The 22,042-nt window shown below is 34.1% G+C and overlaps 1 protein-coding gene across 4 annotated transcripts in view; it reads right to left on the bottom strand.

Annotated features, from left to right (window-relative positions):
- Positions 1–21,831, bottom strand: part of LOC306885401 (semaphorin-4A-like) — a 50,054-nt gene extending 28,223 nt beyond the window's left edge. For 2 of the 4 annotated variants that reach the window (XM_079441879.1, XM_079441877.1), the window contains exons 1-2: positions 21,418–21,831; positions 5,241–5,472 (exon numbers count right to left, since the gene is read on the bottom strand). In XM_079441879.1, the coding sequence (XP_079298005.1) occupies positions 5,241–5,334 (94 nt within the window). In that variant the 5' untranslated portion in view covers positions 5,335–5,472; positions 21,418–21,831. Of the gene's footprint in view, positions 1–5,240; positions 5,473–19,710; positions 19,888–21,417 lie in introns of those variants that run through there. The other 2 variants (XM_079441878.1, XM_079441876.1) reach the window with 2 other exon arrangements.
- Between the last annotated feature and the right edge of the window lie 211 nt (positions 21,832–22,042).

Below are 22,042 nucleotides of genomic sequence, written 5' to 3'. Positions count from 1 at the left end.
TGCCATCTCAGTGAGGACATAAATACATAAACAACATCTCCAGAACTGCTCTGAGAGTCACTTCACAAGCATTTTACCGTTTCATTCGAGTAAAACCGGTGTCATATCATATAGCTACACACACAGACATGTAAAGGTATTCAAGGCAACCCGTCAAAATAAAAGTTTATCTTAAAGACATTGTGCCAGAAATATATTACTATTATTTAGTAGAATGTATGTGGTACTATTACTACTGTTGAAAAATATTAATAAATCTTTATTTTTAAAGAAATAAATCACAACATTTCTTCCATATTTTAATTTTAACACAATAACATTTTAAATTTCATAAAAAAATAAAAAAAATTGGGTGAAACTTGTATACTGTTTTTCATACTTTATTACTTGCAAAAAACTTGAAACACAATTTTAAATAAATATAAAGAATGGCACTGATTTTTGTACATTTTATTTTTGTTTGACTTTATTAATAAAAATAGTATGTTTTTTAATTAGCATGTTTTTGTGTTTTGCTCTGGTGCAGAGAACCGTGGATTTTCACTGGTAACTGTACCGAATACTGAAATTTTGGTACCGTGACAACACTAGTCTTGGCCATAGTAGAGATTTGGAATCTGATTGATTGTTTGCTTCTGTGGATAGGTGTCTTTTAAACAGGTAACAAGCTGACATTAGAAGCAGTCCCTTTAAGAGAGTGCTCCAAATCTCAGCTCCTTGAATGTATAAAAAACACCTGGGAGCCAGAAATCATGCTGATTGATAGGGGATAAAATACTTATTTCACTCATTAAAATGGAAATCAATTTATAACTTTTTTTAAATGTGTTTTTCTGGATTTTTTTGTTGTTATTCTGTCTCTCACTGTTCAAATAAACCTACCATTAAAATTATAGACTGATCATTTCTTTGTCAGTGGGCAAACATACAAAATAAAATTTTTTTCCCCACTGTAAGTGTGAATTTTTCAAAACTGAGATTTGTACATCATCTGAGAGCTAAATAAACAAGCTTTCCATTGATGATAGGACAATATTTGGCTGATATGCAACTATTTGAAAATCTGGAATCTGAGGATGCAAAAAAAATCTAAATATTGAGAAAATCCCCTTTAAAGTTGTCCAAATGAAGTTCTTAGCAATACATATTACTAATTAAAAATTAAGTTTTAATATATTTACGGTAGGAAATTTAGAACATGATCTTTACTTAATATCCTAATGATTTTTGGTATAAGAGAAAAAGCTATAATTTTGACCCATATTATGTATTTTTGGCTATTGCTACAAATATACCCCAGCGACTTAAGACTGGTTTTGTGGTTCAGGGTCACATATGAACCCTAAATGTTGCAATCGAATTCACATTGATTACTGAGTTCAGAAGCAAAGGCACTGTGATAATTCAACCGGAGCTACATCAGCATTATTGTCATTTCTTGATGACATATCTAAAAAGAAAGCTGACATGCGTCAGAAGGGGTGCTTTTTAGCAAATATAGCAAAAAAAAAGAAAATTACTCCACTGAGCAGTTTGTTAGACATATGACAAAACCAACATAAGCATGTTTGTGCACTGCACATGTGCACAAGACATTTTTGAATCTGAATAAAAAGATAGTCAGATTAAAGCATTTGCATGTTTAATTTTTTCCTGTTGATCATATTATCGAAGCCACACCACAACCTTCAATCAAATCAGAATTTTATTCAGCTCGATGGAGGAGAATACATTGAAGACTTTTTTTTTTTTTTTATCCGATTGAGCCATTAATCCGATTATTAACTGATTATTTGGGTGCACGTAAATGTAGCTACTTGTAATAAATACATAATTTCATAAATGCAAAATAATGATATGACCCCTTAAAATGTCCACAACCAAATGAAATGACTGATGTAAATATAATAATTTACACTTCATATTGCTAAAAATAAAAGAACACAAAAGGCATATATTGACGCAGGCTACTGCTGATTTGATCAAGTCTGGTTTTCATGTTTCTGCAGCTACAGCAGCAAATGATAGGTTTGCAGGTGTCATCTTCACATCAGTCTCAATCACCTGCATGAGTGTGATCTGACTCACTCTGGCACGGCTGTAATTGGTACTGCTGGAAAACAGAGACTCAGTCTGAATTAAGCCCTGTAATCTTCACACTCATGCCTGGCCATTTATACGATGAGTAAGCAAACGCTCACAGGTCAAGAGAGTGATCCTGAATCAGCGAAACTGATGTATCTGCATGTCTAAGCAACTGTATATCCATTGTTCAATTGCTCAGATAAACAAGGAGAAACTCCTATTAACAGATTCTTGTGACCTTTGCCAGGTCAGCCTGATTCTGCCCTGCTTTGCCAACTCACAGACTGGCCTCCTCTTGTCAAATAAATGCAGTTCAGAGAACAAGGGCCTCCATTCATTAAAAAGAAACTAAACCACTTTCAACTACATCAGCAAATTTATCTGTTTACTTTCTTGTTTCTCAAAAGTAAGCTGTTTCAGCTTCCTTGTCTGTGACCCAAATGTATTACCCTAAAACCACAAAGCGCATTATTTAACACGTTAGAGGGTCAAATTATTTGACCAAGACATTTATTTGTACCAAAGAAATGAAAATACAATATCAAATCAGTATCGCAATGCTTAGTTTGTTTAATTGTATTTTATTTTTATATTGTATTTAGCAATTATTATTATTAAGACATGTTATATTTTCTACTATTCAGAAGTTTATGGTCAGCAAAATTTTTATTTATTTATTTTTAAGTAATTGATCAGCATCATTTAAAAAAAATCTAATTTCTATTCATCAAACGATCGTTAAAAACAAAAACACGTTTAATTTCCACAAAAATATTACGTAGAACATCTGAAATGTTTCTTGAGCAGCAAATCAGCATATTAGTATGATTTCTGAAGGATCATGTGACACTGAAGACTGGAGTAATGATGCTGAAAATTCAGCTTTGCATTACAGAAATAAATGACATTTTAAAATATATTGCAATAGAAAACCGTTATTTTGAATTGTAATATTATTTCATAATATTACTGATTTTACTGTGTGTTAGATTAAATAAACGCAGCTTTAGTAAGCATTCCAATTCTTTGCATTGATACTGTAGCAACACTGTTTGTTAAGCAATCAAATCAATAAAAACTTTGAAAACGAAATGACTAAACTCCTTCTGCACGTCAAAGCTAACATATAAGAACAGTATTATTCAAATGTGTCAATGACATCAATCACAGCTTTATATGCCAATAAAGTCCGCTACAAGTTCCTAGATTTGAATAACCTGAGAGAAGTACCTTGTTTAAGTTACTGTGAGGCCACAAGAGAAATGAAACCTTAACTAGAAGTTTCAGAAATATATCAAGAGGCCATTTCAGGACGTCTGCATCACAGCTCCCATTGAGGAGAAGGATAGACGCTTCCTCTAAAGAGGGTCCATGCAGGGTCTTTCATTTCTCGTATGTCCAATGCTTTCTGATCAGAGCAATACGTGTGATCTACATGGAACGATATTTGTTGTAATGACCTCTCTTGGCTTTTTGCTTGTTATTTTTTCTTGTTAGTGAAAAACCAAATCATTGTCCAAGAGAAAGCTTTGGACTAACATTTCTAGCCCGGTTGGAATTTAAAGATACACAAATAATAAAAGTGGATAAACATTTTGCGCAAACTGAATCAGACCGACTCAAGGTTGTGGACAATAATCTCTTAAAGTGCTTAGTGTCTGAAAAATCTTCATGAAACAATGCATTCTTAAAAATAAGCATTCATCACAATGATCACTATTTTTATATCACATACTCATAATAATTAACTTGTTGCTCAGATGTAACTTAACAGACAATAATGATTATTATGACATTCCACAAATAACTTGCACATTGCATATATGTGAAACAAAAAAATACTAGCCATGTTCTTCCAGGTCTTGCTGGCATAATCACAGCTTAGCATCTCATCTAATTCAAGTCTTTCAATAAGCACCTGTACCAGTCACTGCGGTGCACGGCTAAACCAAGTGCACTAGGGTCATTTCACAGCCGTGTACGCCATTATTAAATAGTCTTCATTTCATTTTAAACAAGATCTCATTTAAAATTTCTGATATACTTTGTAACACTACTGACAGTGACAAATTTCATTATTAAATTAGAAAGTATATTTATATATATATATATATATATGTAAATATATAAAAAACTAAAGCTAGCATTCAGACACCAAGAAATTAGAATATTGATTCAAATATTTTATTACATCATTTTATTATTATATTTTTTTTATATTATTAGAATTTGATTATGACACTAAGGCCCTTAAGTGAGATTTAAGCATGTTGACCCCACCATTTGGTGGTTAATGTTTTTTGAAAATATTAATATTGAATTAATTTATCATTCAAAGTGTTGATACATTTTACAAAAAAAATTAAAATAATAATAATACTTATTTAGGCTCCAGTAAACAAGCTAAAAGAAACAATTTGAAAGAGGTTAATTAAAACTAAAGCTATTAAAAATAGATTAAACTAAAATATAAATATTAGATAAAAGCAATTTGAGTTAATTGGCAAGGCAATATATACATTTATTTTTCCTTAAGCTGCAGCACTAAAATGACTAAAACTGAAGCAAAACAAAATTAAAGGTGATTTATAAAATTAATAAAATTTTATTAAAAATAAAAATGACAAATGCACATAATAAAAAAACTCAAAACCTAAATTAAAATAAATACATTTATAAAACATAAAAGATAAATAGGTAAAAAAAATAGTAATATAATATTATAATAAAATTAAATAATAAATAATAATATAAAAAATACACAAGTAGCTAATTCAAAAAGTTAATAAATTCTATAAAAGTAAATAATTCTAAAATAACACTGATCTGAAGGCATCACATTCCTGCTATTAAAAGATACTTTCAAATGCAATTATTTAAAATGTTGACATGAGGATGTAAAGCATCCTAAGGGTATGTTTACATATGTTTAGCTCAAGTGGCACAGAGGCCTTTAGGTCTTGTGTAATGCTGTACTCGAGTATTAAATTCACCTTAATTTACATCCTGTTAACCACTACGGGCTGAAGATAAAGAGAACAACAGCAGAAACAACAGAAACTCAGAAGTTTCACATGTTAGTCCAATATCTAACGGCAAAAGTGTTACTCTAAATTGCAGTTCAAAATCTTCACAAGTTTAAAAATGAGCCTTACCCATGAGAAAAGAGAGTCGGGGGAGGACATGAGAATGACAGCTGAGGACAGTCAGAAGAGACAGACAGGCACAGAGTGACGCTGAATGCACCATCCTGATGGACACAACAGATGAGCTGAAGCCAAAGACCGGTCTATCTGTCGCTGTCGGGTTCTGATCCTGTCCTTTCAGCACTGAATAGCCAACAGGGACACCACTTCAAACAGCCAAAGCAGTCTGCCGTCATCTCATCTGAGCAGAAAAATTAAGAGCGGGTTAGAAATAGATAAGCGAGCCCTTTAAGTCATCACTTCCTCTGAAGTCACCTCTTCCTCTTTCAGAACTGCATAAGATTAAGAAACATTCAAGAGATTACATACATCAGCACATGACTGTCTTCATCCATGACTGAGAAAGGAAATTTAAGTTACATTTTAACATTCATACTATTGAAAAAAAGATTGACCACCATTCAGAGAAAGTGAGTGCAATGATCAAATGTAACATGACCATGAGCAGTGCGGAGCAGAAACATAGCAATATGCTATTTTTTTCCATTTAATATAGCCATATCACATAATAAAAACATTAAAATAACTTTGCAGTGGATCGGAAACAGGGTGCATGGGGTTTCTCTCGTCAGTGAGTGAGGAGCAGGAAATGGAAAACTCAGTGGAGGTGAAGGGTTTTCAGGATAAATCATGTTGAGTCATGTCTGATCTAATGACTGTTTGATGGAAATCCCTGTGAGCCAAGAACAGAAACATGGTGACTGGTGTCTTGTGCTTGGGGTAAACCAAGATTTACTAAACACTTGTTGACGTGATATGCACTCTTGACCATCACGCATTCACACAGGGACCAATGATCAATAATTTATTCAAAAATACACTTGGGTAAATCTTACTTCAGGAGAATCTTTTTACTTTTTTTGAGAGTATAATATCTCAGGGTGACAGGTGAACTGTACTAATGATATTATTTGATGGTTAGACTGTGAGACGTTTTTTGGATTGCTCTTGAAAAAGGTATAAAAGTTTTTTAAAACCATATTAAACCAAAAATAATTATGAAGAGTATTTTTCAAATAATTTGGCACATGTGCATTTTCAAAATAATTCCTTTGCTTCATCCTGGACACTTTTATTTGTCATTGACCCACACAATAATAAAAAATAGAGAAACTCAAAAGCTGTTTCAGTTCAATTTTAGTAAAACAATGACTTGCATTAAGCTCACATGTAATGGGATTATATATTTTAAATTTGATTTCTGAAGAAAACATAAGCGGTGTTTACATAAGCAAAATTGACCAAAATGATGCCAGGCATTGCTATGTGTTTGCTAAGGTATTCTTTGTCTTTTATCATGTTGCTATGTGGTTATTGGGGTGTTTTGGTCAAGTCATGTCACCTTTATTTATATAGCCCTTTATACAACAGAGATTGTTTTAAAGCAGCTTTTTAATCATTAATGTATCAGAATCAGTAGCTGCGTTTCCATTACCCTTCAAATTGCACAAATTGAAATTGCAAACTGAAAATATGGCCAATTTCACAAAAACTCCCATATATCACAAAAAAAAACTTTACATTCGCATGAGGTTGTTTTTCAGGCAATTTGAAAAAGGAATATGTTGCAAGATTGCAATGGAAAAAGTTTTTTTTTCGCATTTACAGGTCACCTGTTTATGTAAAAGTCACATGATCATTTTTAAAGGAGACCCATTATGCCCCTTTTTACAATATGTAATACGTCACAGATCATTTATTTTATCATTTTGAAAATGCCTACTTTGAATGCAAGCAGAAACAAGCTCTTTAAATGCAAATGAGCTGCTTCTCCCCGCCCCCTTTTCCAGAATAGGGCTGTGCCTTCACAAAAGCTTATCAAAAAAATTCAATGGGTTGCACTTTTTTATGTTTTCTGGGTGCACCGCATAGCTTTTTTTAAAAATCAACATTTATATGCAGCTACTGATTCATAATCCAGTGGCATCAAATTCAGTGTCTAGTGTCTTTTAAACCCCAACTAAGCAAACCAGCAGCGTCGTGACAGCAGCAAGGAACCCACTATTGGTCTTTATAATATTCTGATTTCTAGATATAGCTCAGGTGCATCCTATGTACATTTAATTTTTTTTTCAAACTGTTTTATCATCTGCCAGATTAAAATGGTATGTTTTTGTAGCCTAACATGTGTGTCACTTATATAATGACACACCCCTCCAAACCAATCTAAGGAATGATTCATGTGTGCAGCACAAATGGCAAGCAACATGAAAAAGATAAATACAAGCAATATTAATAGAGTATATGAGCTAGGGCTGGGCGATTTGGCCAAAAAATTAAATCTAGATTTTTTTTTAGAACATTTGACCAATTCTCAATTTTTTACGATTTTTAACCAGTCAACTTGAAAACGTAACTACAACATTATTCAAGTAACTTTTTCTTTATTAACCCTCTAGAAAATTATATTACAAGTGCACCACGCCACCACTAATGAAGTTGTCAACATGATGTAAATGTTAAACAAATGACTTGTTAAATATATTTGCAGAAAAGATGCATGAACTACACTGTAAGCCAAGGCAAGATTATTTATATAGCAATGGTAATTCAAAGTGCTTTACATAAAAAGTAGTAAAATAATCAAAAAATATAATCAAATCCAGGAGGAAATCATTTAAATTGAATTTAGAATAGTTAAAAATACAAATGATTATACATAAAATACAGTGCAGTCAGTTCGGACATATAGCACAGTGCTCAATCAACAAATGCACAGTTAAACAGATGAGTTTTGAGTCTTGATTTAAATGTGGCTAATGTTTTAGCACATCCGATCTCTTCTGGAAGCTGGTTCCAACTGCGGGCCGCATAATAGCTAAACGCAGACTCCCCTTGTTTTGTGTGAACCCTTGGTATTTCTAACTGACTCGATCCTAATGATCTGAGTGGTCTGTTAGGCTTATATTCAGTGAGCATGTCTGCAATATATTTAGGTCCTAGGCCATTGAGTGATTTATAAACGAGTAAATGTACTTTAAAATCCATCGTAAATGTAACTGGAAGCCAGTGTAAGGACCTGAGGACTGGTGTGATATGCTCAGATTTTCTGGTTCTAGTCAGGATCCTGGCAGCAGTGTTCTGGATGAGCTGCAGTTGTCTAATGGTCTTCTTGGGAAGGCCTGTGAGGAGACCATTACAGTAATCCACCCTGCTGGTGATAAAGGCATGAACACGTTTCTCCAAGTCTTGTACAAACATGTCTTCAGAAAGTCAAGGTAATTCAAAATGACTGAAGGTATAACACAAGTAGAGTATTATTAACTATACATGTTCTGTAAAAACAACAGCAGCTTTCAGCCTGTCACAATTCAAACATGAAATATCAGACATGCAGTATTAGTCACAGGTTTTTCATTTGCTTGCACTGCTTTTCCATTGTTTTTTCTATGTAAACATGGACGTGCTTGACTGTTGCATTCCCGTCTCTTGCATGAAACGGCAGTCTAAATGCGCGGCGCTCAAGTTAAAAAAAGGTTCACTCCCATCTTCTTGCATGTTTTTCCTATTCCACTGCCCACGTCGCATCTTTGTAAACACAAAAGCGCATTCTGTGTGAACGATATGAGCGCCTCATACGTGAGCGGTTAATCACGTGCGTTCTTTTCTCTTTACTCTTATCATTGGCATATTGTCAAAGTGTCTAAATCTAACGTTTGGTATTTCTATTCAAAATTGCGATTTCTCGATTTCTAAAAAATAAAATTGTGGCAAAACATTAGGGGTGTAAGAAAATATCGATACACGTGAATATCGCGATATTATGTTTGCTGATACTGTATCGATTTTCAAAAACAGAATATCGAGATAAAAAAAAAATCATACAAGATTCATGGCAGTTGTTTCGTTTTGAGTTATCCCGACAGCAGTCTTCATCTCTGAACTTAAACAGTGAATGCCTTGTTGATTGATTTTAGTGTTGTTGTTGTTTTTTGTGTGTGATTGACTCTGTACCTTCAAAAAATATATATTTTTCCAATTATTCTTTAAAAAATTTCCTTAAAATAAACAAGAATGTTTAATAAAACGTGAGCTTAATGAGAACAGGGGTGTGCTTAAAGCGTACAAAAATGTACCCATTAAGCACAGCCAGACATTTTGAATTTAACGATGTATCTCTTAATTGAAATGCTTTTGTTATTTAAAATAAAATTAAATATTTGTGTGAGCGAGATTAATATTTTATTTGGACAACTTTTTGTACTGAAACCAATATCTTGTGCACTAAAAATGTCTCAATGTATATTTTGGTGAGCTTAATAGGTACGTTTACAACTTACACAAAATTTAAATAGCCTAGGTAGGCCTATACAAAACTGAAAATCAGCAAACACTGTGGAACCAATTACAGAAATGAATGTTTAAAAAAAAACTGTGTTCTGGTAAAATAAAATTTTTTTTATTTATTGCCAAGGTTTGCATATGGTGGTGTGCTCTTAATGACAGCTTTCCTAAAAATATATCCTATTTCTAAAATAAGAAATGTCCCAATATATCGCCTTGCTTACAGTATCACAATGTATCGCAACATATCGTATCGCAACCCCTGTATCGTGATACGTAGGCCTATCGTATCGCCAGATTCTTTGCAGTAGTGAAGATTGCCTTAGAAAGTGTCCTTCACTAGTCTTAGGGTTTTGCTAAACAGTACACTGTAAAAAATGATCGTGATTTTAACGGTAAAAAACTGTGAAAATGCTACGGTAAAAACCTGTTACATGGTTAACGGAAAGTTCCTGTAAAATTTACAGGGAAAAACCGTAAACTGACGTTCCCAGAATTCCCTGCATTCCAAATTCTGTTTTAATTTAAGTTTTTTTTCTTTGAAATAACTGTTTCTTCTTAGTTTTTTCTTATCGGTTATGTTTATTAGGGTTGTATGTTACATCTAATGTTGTTAAATTAATGTTTATAGCATATTTCAGTTTAATGAGTCTCACCATGATGGTGTTTAGTGCTTGCGTGAATGACACTGTGCACCTTCTGTATATTCTATTGTTTAAAAGTTGCTTGTGATGGGCTTTGACTCATCATGTGACTTTCTCATCATCACCTGCATTTGGTGGTTATCAGTGTATTTCAAAGGAACAAAACAGATTTCAGTACTTTAATAGGTTGGTATATTAAGATTATATCAGATAAAGAAATTACGGTATTTAACTGTAAATTTAAGTTAAAACCGTAAAACCTAAAACGTTGCTACTGTATTTTTTACGGTAGAATTCTGGTAACCACAGCTGCCAGTTTTTTCCGTAAATTTTACGGATTTTTTTTTGCAGTGTACACTGGTTTACAATATACACAGCACAAGCAACAAGACTGTTCTCTAAATAAATGGTTACTTGTTTCACCTGAACAGCATGCAGGTCAACTTTATTTCCTAAACACTAATCATCCAGTCATTACCATAAAAACTCAAATTACTCGTTCATCATTTAGGCAGTGTGTTGAGCACAGATTTCATTTCCTTTTATATCTGGCCAGTGGCATTTAAGTGGAACAGCCATAAGAATTACTCAAACATTAGTTCCCTAAAGCAATTGTGAACAGGAGGTGGTTAGTACCAGCGGTTTCAGTTGGTCAGACTTCCGAAATGATTCATAACACAGCACCAGCTCATAAAAAAAAAGAAAAAATTGTGACAGTCCTACACAGGGCTTTTAAAATATTTTGGTTGCAAAGGACCCAAAAAACGACGATACTCATGCGAGAGATCCCCTTCCTAAAATGTAAAAAGTTACTATTTTGATTTGATTCTGTGGATTCTGTCGACTCAAATCTGCAGACTGGCTCTGATCAACTAGCATCAACTTCTCCAGACTGTAAATCTGTGGAAAACTGGGGCAAAAATCATGTACTGTATTCCAGTCTTAAGAGACTTTAGATAAGTTAACAACCATTTAAAAAGAGGTTTCACAATGAGGCTAGTTTCTATGTTCATCCACCATTAATTAAACGTTTTATTGGTTTGTTTTATTTGTTTTGTGAATGTCACTTAGCTGAAAGTGGACTAGTATAGATGTTGCAATGTGCTTAGATGTAGGGCTGGAGCTAACGATTATTTTTATCGTCGACTGATCTATCGATTATTTTTCCGATTAGTCGACTAATTTATTGATTATTTTTCAATTAATCTATTTATTATTTTCTTATCAGTTGATGAATTATTTAGTTAAACTATCAATAAATAACAGTAAATTCTGCTACACTGTAAAAAAATTAATCATGGGTCTTGCAATTTTCATAAAAAATAATTAAGGTGATAATTAAAAATAGTGAGTATTTCATTAAAGATATTGTGATTCAGTGTTTTATGGAAAATATTGAGGACTTTTTACTAATAAAACCAAGAGATGTTTTTTCCTCATTTTCTTAAAGGAAACTTACGCAGTTTTGAGGCTTGAATTGAGGAACTGATTAAACTAAAAAAAATTAAGGAAAGAAGGCTACCTATTTATTTTAAGAGAATTAGCTCAATTTTGCAGTTTTATTTTAGAGGTGATTGTTAGTTCCCGGCATGCTTTGCATATGGCTGGATATGGAGAGTAAATTTTGAACTTAAATGCTATTTTATGTGTTTTTGGGTGAAGGGAAACATTTATTAATGTTTAATGTTCAGTATGTGCAGTGCATAGTCACCATTGTGCAGAAGAGTAGAGCTTATGGTTATGGATACTACTCCTGTAAGGCATTAAATCTTGTTCAATGAGCAGTAGCTTTGCTTGTTCTAGTGCTAGTGCAGTACTTTCCAGTATTTCTCAAATATTTTCCTATTTGAGCTGTTTGGCTGTATACAGTCTTTTAAATGTACAAAATAACTCCGTCAAATACAAACAGGCCTCACTTAATCAGACTTTTGAGAATCAACTTAAAATAAATGAACACATTTCACTAATTATATTAAATTCCTTGTATCGTAGATTTTACATGATTTATTCAGGTAGATTCCATTAAAAAGCCAAGCCTTAAAAACTACTCAAAAATATTGTGTAATATTGTTACCATATTTTTTAAGTAAATAGCCCGTTCCATTTTTTACAGTGTATTAATCTTTTATTTTATTCAAACGTTTTCTCATGATTAATACTTTACAAAAAAAATAAAAATAACAAGAAAGAAAGAAAGAAAATAACAAATAAAAAATAAGATTAGAGAGAAAAAGAAAAATAAGAATAAATAATTAATAAAAAAAGAAAGCTTTGAATGCGGCTGTGACTCCTGACAGTGTAAAGGCATCAGTTCGGCTATATAAGTGCGGTTCTGACGGTCGTATAAAAATTGAATGCTCTATGAAGTGATGTTGCCATACTAGCCTTTACCTTCTGCTCTAGAGTCTTGTTTGTGTTAAACATGGCAGGAAAACAGTCTTAAGTAGGGATAACTGCATCTTGTTTATTTCCTTAAAATAAATAAGAATTTTTAATAAAACATTATGTGAGCTTAATGAGAACAGGGGTGTGCTTAAAGCGTACAAAAAGGTACCCATTAAGCGCAGCCAAACATTTTGAATTTAACGATGTATATCTTAATTGAAATGCTTTTGTCATTTAAAATAAAATTAAATATTTTTGTGTGAGAGATTCATATTTTATTTTAACAACTTTTTGTACTGAAACTGAAAATATCTTGTGCACTAAAAATGTCTCAATGTATATTTTGGTGAGCTTGATTTATGTTGTCGCTGTATTGGCGGTAAAGCAAATTATTTCAACATTATCTGGAAAATGGTATGTACTTTGAATTGTGTTAACACTAACAGACAATTAGGCTATTTTTCCTTTTAACTCTTACCCCCGGTTTCACAGACAAGGCTTAAGCTAGTCCCAGACTAAAGTTGAGCATTCTCAACTGAAAATATCTTGCTCTGACATATCTTAAATAGGTCAGAGTCATTGTTCTGTGTCAAGATGCACACCTTAATGTTTTCAACTAAGGCATTTTTGTAAAAGTTGCTTAAATATCTTAATTTAACTAAGGCCTAGTCCTGGATTAAACTAAACCCCGTTTGTGAAACCGGGCCATTATGTGTGATGTATAAAATGGAATATACATTTTTTTATGCAATTTGTTTGCACTTTTCACATATTTCATAGCAGTTTTACAGAAAATATCACAATAGTATTAATAATTACAAACATATTTAATTCACTTCTTATGTTAACTTTGGCAGCCCCCCCCAAACACTTAAAACATCCAATGCAATCCAAAGTCTACAGCACACTGAAACCCTGACTAGATTTTCAACATAAGACTTTTCCAGTTTGATGGACATCTGAAACTAAAAGAAACTAAAAGAAGTGCTGGATACTCCAATCTTTATCCACTGTGTTACACTCAGCTGTCAGCAATGGGATTTCAACTGAGTCATATCTTGACTTTCCATCATATGACAGCAGACGCTGAATATTACAAACGAGTCATTCACATCTGATTAAGCATCATGGCAGATCGAGCCAGATTGCAATCCTCTGATGAGTGCATCTAGTGTGAAATTACACAAATGGTAAGAGATCTAGTGTGACAGCATTTATGGAGCTCTATAGGGTGTTTTTTGTTTTGACCAAAGAGGTTTATAATATTTGGTGAGTGCTATCTGGTCGCGTTCATCTCAATGGCAGTTGCTTGGTTGGCACATTCTGAAATTCTGTCATCTTCGTTCATTCGCGGCCAGTTTTTCCCAGGTTTTTGAAACCAATCACCTGAGCCATAAAGTAACATGTAAATTCAAAATCATGAAACATTCATTTTTATCACTTCTTTTCCAGAATTTTTTATACATAAAGCAAAAATGTTAAAATTAAGTGATTAATTTTCACAATCACATCTCTCTCTTTCTATATGGATCATTCTATGGATCAGTGTTTCTGCCATTGCGGACTGTTTCAAATTAAAACCCCCTTCCAATTTGCTTATCATCGAAAATTCAGAATTTCCCACTAGTAAAAAACATTGCATATTTACAACTCCACTTGAAGGGCACCTATAATCCACTTTGATTTTGTTTGTAAATGATAGTTTAAGAAGAAGACCTTTCTCTAAAATACAATTTTAAAAAGCCAGTCCTGAAGACAAGTCTCTATAATTGGTTTACACACAGAGCCAGAAGCAGGATCTAAATGGTAGAAAAATATCTACACCACAGTCGAATTAGGGACTGTTGTGACATACATTTTTTCCCGGTAACAAAACAGAATTGTAAGAATGTCGTTACAACCAGTACATTTTCCAACATCCCACTTAACTGGTGGCCATTATGTGGCCATGACACCTTTAGGTGCAGAAACACACACAAGTTCTCCAGCAAAGCCTTGTACAGGGTCAAAAAGAGTCTAAAGATAAAACAACGGCTCATTTAACTGAGAGGGTTCCTCTTCTTGTTTACCGTAAGATCATTTGACACTTTTCACATCCATATGTGTTTTAAAAAAGGAGATGTAAACTACAGCTTCTCACCCATTACTTGAAGATGTCGTTTCACACAAGGTTTTGAGAACCACTGATAATGAATGGACATCTTTGAAGTACAAAAAAAACATGCTTCATTACTATTACAGCTGACAAATCATATGGCCTTAAGATATTATATTGCAGGAACTGTTGCACTATTTTACATTAAGAATTGACATGTCTAACATCCAATCAGGGACGTTTTCCATTGGAAATTTTTCCAAGGAAATACCTGAGGGAAAACGAGCGATAATCAAAGCAGATCTGACTGCTCATAGAGAATCTGACTTTTGAAGAAGAGCAAACAGTGGAGGCTAAAATCAAGTGTCAAAAACAAGATGAAGCACAGACTTCTGAAGACTGGGGTCCCAAGGGGCAAAATGTTTCCCTTTACAACAGTTTTTCCCTCAGATCTCAGTCGCACACAGATAGATGAAAGAAAGGGTGACAGAGAAAAGGAGAACTGAAGGGAGGGAGGGTTTTAACTAGTGGGGAAAAGAAAAAATAATCTCACTGGCAAATCTCTCTCCATTCCACACCATTGTATGAAGCGACATACATAACTCACGGTTTCCCCTCTCCGAACCTCTCCGACCTAAAATATTTACTTGAAGTTAAATAACTGAATGACTCTTTTGCATGCTTTTGTTTGAATTTTAGTTTGGTTTTGGTTTAACTTTTTTTTACTTGTATATATATATATTAGTGTTGTCACGATACTGGAATTTCTAACTTCGATACGATACCTTGAAAAGTATCGATATTCGATACCACGGAGAAAAACTGCCACAATATTAAGGGGGTAATTTTTCTAATTTAAAGATAAATGTAACAAGTCGAGAACATGCGGTATATTTTACATGAACAAAAAAATGTCTTGAGGTACTGCATTTGTTGATTTATTTATTAATCTTTTATTAATCTTAGTTAAATGTTAATTGAAACTAACGTTTACTAATACATGTACTAATTAAAATCCAAAAAATTCTCATTTGCTTCATAACCAAAATATTTCCAGATATAGGGCCCTATGAAATCTGTGTTATTTTTCCCCAAATTCCGTTTTATTTTTTTCTACATTCAATTTTTAATTTTTCTGGATTCCGTTTTTTTTTTTAATGGTCAAATTAAATGCTATTAATCTAAAAGCATGTCTAATTCATTAAAATCATGAAAATTATACAATTTAACATTTAATTTATTAAAAGTGTAACAAAAATGACACGTTTAGGGCCGTATGAAATGTTTTATTTTTTTCTCACCTTATGTTTTATTGTTACCAAATTCTGTGTTTTAGCATGTCTATTATTTGAATGCATACAAACTATTTTTATTTATTCTTACAGTAGCCTTATGAAATGTGTTTTCTCCCTCAGAAATTCTGTGTTGTTTATTTAAATTTTACTGGATATCAGATGAAGGCATATAACAATTTTAATTAATTTATATTTGAATTAATGAAAATTAAACATTTACATTTTTGGCAAATGAAGGGGATTTACTATTAAAATAAAAATATTTTGTGATTATTTCTTTTAAAAAAATTAACAGTAGTCGTAAGTAGTAGTATTATGTACATTCTACTAAATAATAGTAATATAGCCTATTTCTGGCACACGGTCTTTAATAGGCTAAGTTAAACCGAACTTTTATTTTGACGGGTTGCCGTGAATACTTCTAAAGTTCTGTGTGTGTATGATATGACGCTAGTTTTACTCAAATTAAATGGTAAAATGCTCGTAAAGTGCCTTTCAGATCAGTTCTGGAGATATTGTTGATGTATTTATGTCCTCATTGAGACGGCAGAGGCTGAAATCACCGCGAGCGCCACATTAGTAAACACAACCGCACGTGCAGCACATTCACACGGAGACGCGCAGAACATGCAGGATTCATATTTAAATCCACTTTTGCAGCTTAATATTTACAGATACTAGTCCATATCGCGATTTGATTTAAGTGTAATGACCTACTTTTGATTAATTCATCCAAACTTTGACAAATTCCGTGACATTCCGCGTTAAACTGTAAATTCCGTGTTTATGACTGGATTCCGTGCGTTTTTATGACTGGATCATAGATCCCTACAGATAGCGCTCCTGCTGTGTTCTTTAACACCCAGAGCAGTCATCTTTCTATTCACTTCACTTTTGCTATTTAACCAGAGCGAAGGAGACGAGTGCAGTCACGTGTGGTGCTTGTCCATGCGCCTTTGGAGAGAAGCTCGGCTAGTATCGGTGTATCGATACTTCGGGAAATTAATATTGGTACCGTTCAGATATTTCAGTATCGATATTTATCGAAATATCGATATTTTTGACAACACTAATATATATATATATATATATATATATATATATATATATATACACACACACACACACACTAGGGCTGTCAACGTTAACATGTGATTCATCTAAAAATTTTAACGCGTTAATATTTTTTTAACGCAAATTAATCGTTTGATCCCAACTTTTTGCCGTCATCACAACGCGGAAGGAAATCATTGCCTGCGTCCCAATGTGCATGCTATCCATCCTAAATTCTGTGTGATATTAGTAATTTTCAATACTATTTAGGGCAGATAGGGTGGATATATGCACATTGGGACGCAGGGATTGTGTGATTATGAGGCGCCGGGCTCGACAAAAGTGAAGCGAATGCGGCGAGAGAGTTTGTGTCGGAGAGAGAGCGATAGAGAGATATGTATACTCATATGTGATAAAGGTAACAGTGAACCAGTGTTACCAGGTCGTGGTTTTCCTGCACAATTGGGCTATTTTGAAAATACAGTCGTGGGAAAAATTACAGAGCCTGGGTTGCGGTTTTTTGGGCTACTTTTCTAATGTACCACGGCCACCCTAAGTGTAGGCTATATATACACATGTGATCGCAAAAGGAAGTTATTACAAACACTCGATGGTGGTTTAAAGTGAGTTCTGAGTAAAAGTGTACTATTAATCTCATAAATTGTCTTCTGTAGCATGATGCTAATGTTAGCTCTAATGCACCTGCAGAACAGGTCCAATTCTTCTTCATAATGCATTTTATCATAATACTAATGTAAGGTCGCAAGAAAATGTTTTGTTGTATTTATTTAGAAATACTCTTGATAATAGTTGGGTAAATGTGTACTGGGATTGGACTGTGGTCCAGGACTGTGATTAACACGATTAAATTTGTTAATCGATTGACAGCACTAATAAACACATACATACATATATAATTATTAGCTTTCCATCAACTCTTTTGGGAAACCCTGGATATAACCCAATTAATAAATAAGTACGTACATAAGTAAATAAGCAAGCAAGCAAGTCCAGGTCCCATTTCATGCCAAAATCAACAGGAAAAAAAAAAAGAACAATTAAGCACATTTTATCCCCAATTAATTATTCTCATAATTTTAATGCATCCTCAAGTTTACTTGTACTTTTCCCATTACTGTCACTGTTTATTCTCATAAATGTAACAAGAGTAATTTTACTGAACAAAAAAAACTTATATAATGTTGAAATAGTATAGCATAACAACAAATAATACCATGAGGTATCAATATATTTAAATACGGTTTGAATATGAAAAATGATAAACAAAGAATATGACTTTTTCTTTGCATCACAATAATGAGAACTGAAGAGAAAATAAGCTTAACTGACATTGAGAATTAATGCAAAAACTATTAATGAGTCTCAAAAAAAAAACAGCTTGATGGGGAAAAAACAGCCATTGGCATCAACATAAGCCTTACGTGAAGATGAAGCGGAAAAATCTGCCTCCAGAAGAGCATTCAGTGATACCCTGAGGAAAAACCGGTGGTGGCATTTGCGTGCAAGCAAGGAACACGTAGCTAGTCCGTGGAGGAAACGTCAGTAAAGGAGAAGAAAATTGCTCTCCCAGTGAAAGCTTTCATTCCCATGTGCAGTTGCCATGACTACAGCTGATGTGATTACCAGGCAGCAGTGATGTTATGAGGTGTGCTGCTGATGCACTATAGTATAACGCTAAAAGAGTCATGTTAGGAAGCCCTGTGAGAATGCCACATAATTTTACACGTTTAATGAATAAAATCCAGCAAACAAAAATAGCCTGTGAAACAGCTCTGATGTGTTTCGAGGCAGGAATGAAAACATGAGCGAAGAAAGTGATTAACACCAACACAATCGGCACAGCACAGGTGATTTGTGCCTCTGGATAATATTCAGAGGACAGATAGATTTAATCACTTTCAAATTGGTTTCACTGGAAGACAAAATATGCAGCTGGAGATTCTTCCGAAATGACTTACACAACACTTTTCTGAATCATGTTGCAATGACTTTTAACCTACTGATCTCAAGGGCGTAGATGCATGAAGTCAGTGCTCCTCAAGTTCACACAGGTGTTCCAGCATGACCACAGGTGTAGTTCATCACATAATAATAATCACACTTATGATCTTGATTATACTGTTTTTCACTGACTGGTAATTCAGCACTGACAGGACTGCACTACTGAACTGATCAACAAGTGCATTACTGCAGATCCAAGTAACAATATGCATGAAAATATCAGCCTGATATTCAGAACTAGCACCTGACACATGGCTTTATAAAGGAAATGTGAATTTATACAGAAGCTAGGCATATGCATTTCAAAACCAACTGCATATACTCTTGTGCCTACATGATGCCTACTGTGTACAAGACCTGAATAATTGTTAGTTGAAGGCACAAAACAAGGTTCTACACTGTTAACTGAACACATTCATTAACCCACCGCAGTCAATGTTTGTTTCACACAAGAGTTATACATTGCACAACTCAACTCCGTGTGAAATGATTTGGATACGCTCTCCACAAACATACTTCACTATCAATTATAGCCCCACTACAGTGCTTTTTGGATTTGCCTAATCTAATTGTAAAATGCACAGAACGAACCATTTATTTCACTTCATTAGGCTGTGCAACGATTTAACAATCGTACTCACATCAAAAATGTGCTTGTCCGGGGTGCTCCGTCTGTTTCTGAATTACGAACAACCCACAAACTGATGTTACTACTCGAAGAAACCGATAATCTGAAGCACAGCACCTGTGTTTGGTGACAGAGCTCGCTCTCATGTAAACGCGCGTCTCTCTCTATCTATTGTGTCCACGCTGTTGATAAGTAAACGCCGATTTGCTCACGAGACAGATACAGAAACAGCTCCTGCACCGCTACACTGTACAACAGCGCCATCTAGTCGTAACACACGGAATAACCTAAACTCTAATGAAAAAATTCACCCCAAAATAAAAATGTGCTGAACATTTACTGAAAATCAGGTGATCCAAGATGAGTTTGGAGATTTAGAGAATTTCTGCATTACATCACTTGCTCACCAATGGATCCTCTGCAGTGAATGGGTGCCGTCAGAATGAGAGTCAAAACAGCTAATAAAAATATCACAATAATCCACACTTGAATCTATCAGTTATTATCTTGTGAAGAAAAAAAATACGTTACAAATGTAAGAAACAAACCTGGAATTAACATCTCATCTGAATCAGGAGAGAAATATGCACAGATCAATCCCCATTTACAAGGAGCATTTCACTTCACAGTTCACTGGACGAAGCATTATTATGAATTATGGATTTATATTTTGTTTCTTACAAACATGCAACTTTTGCCTCACAAGACATAAATTTTTGGACTGGAGTCATGTGTATTGCGATGTGTTTATCAGCAGTTCATTCTGACGGCACCCATTCACTGCAGAGGATCCATTGGTGAGCAAGTGATGTAAAGCTACATCAATCTGTTCTGAAGAAGAAACAAACTCAACTGGGATGGCCTTAGGGTGAGCACATTTTCAGCAAATTTTCATTTTGAGGTGAACTATTCCTAAAAATAAAGATTCCAACGTACGCATAAATACGGAATTTGCATGAATTCTATAGATGAACAGATATGGGTTCCACATAGAATCTTTCAATTCATTTTTATTTTTCTTATCGTTTCCACTATAAAGAAACTTTTGTGCAGTAGGAAGGTTCCACTGACATTTAAGGTTCTTCATAGAACCATCGATGCAAATAAAGCACCCTTATTTTTAAGTGAGAAGGCCTCACCTGAAGGAGCATTCACTGTTTCATTGCCAGATTATTCATTCGGATAATAAAGAATTATATAAAGCTTACTTTGCAAAGCCTTTAATAATTATTTTACAACCATCCATCTCTTTTGGCTAACGATTTGCAATCAAAACAATATTTTTAATCTGCTAGACCTACTAGAATGATGATAGAGAAATGATATTTTATCATGGCAAGTGTGCATGGTGTGAGCATGAGGGAGGGGTTTGCAGTCACTTGTGAGGACTCAACTGTTTTTCTTTCTTCTTGTTGATTCAAACAAGGTGTCACCTTATGACCATATCTGATCATCCTGAACAGGAATATGTCATGTATTAGACAAACCAGTAAGGCCTACATGACAAGCTCGTTTAAAAAAAAAAGGCTTTGTTTATACAAATGCTGTGAATAATTTCCCAAGGCGTTGTGCACATACTAAACATGCTTCTAAATGCAGTATGAACTACTCAAAAGAAAGAAGGCTACACTGTATTCCATGCAGGTAATAATTAGTTTACTAATAAACAACATTCTTTTTTTTTTTTTACACGTTTATGAATATAAAACCATAAACTTACCGGATTTTTCTTAAAGTGAATCCAAAGGGTTGTTGAAACCTCAATTCATCTAAACTCAAGCACAGGACTATAAGAGCTCAAAGCCACATTTGTTATCTCGGAGCAACACTAACCCTCACCAAACCAGTGATAACGAATTCTTAATATCAAATTTGCCCACCACAATGCAGCACTATTCGCCCCTCAAGAGGAACAGAAAGAGAGCTGTACGCGCTCTCATCGCACCTGTGCCGTCTGCGCATTGCGCGTGGAGTTAAGCGGCCTAAATCTAGATCTCATTATTCGCTTGAAAACCAGGTTTTGCAGCTCTCCACTTTGGCAGCTTTCTAAAATCTTGTACTTGCATCCTTGTTAAACAAAATTTGCTGAGCCATTTATTCAAGCAGCAGGCTATGTTGAATAATCACCAAGACTGTCGTCTCAGGCTTTAATAGGTAGGTCAGGAGCGAACATGACAAAGGAGCGGGTAGTAAGATTAGTAATATGAGCAAAGAAGATTTGAGGCTTAGCGCCGACCTCAAACTGGCTTTTGCGCGCAAATGGTTTCTTGTGCGCTTCTCTTATATCGCTATTCGCCAACGCGCAAGTGTTAGAAATGTGACGATTTGAGCTATTTTGATGTGTA

The sequence above is a fragment of the Barbus barbus genome (assembly GCF_936440315.1).
Source record: "Barbus barbus genome assembly, chromosome: 19".
NCBI lineage: Eukaryota > Metazoa > Chordata > Actinopteri > Cypriniformes > Cyprinidae > Barbus > Barbus barbus.
The sequence above is the reverse complement of the archived record's forward strand: the minus strand, read 5'-3'. Positions and strand labels throughout refer to the sequence as shown.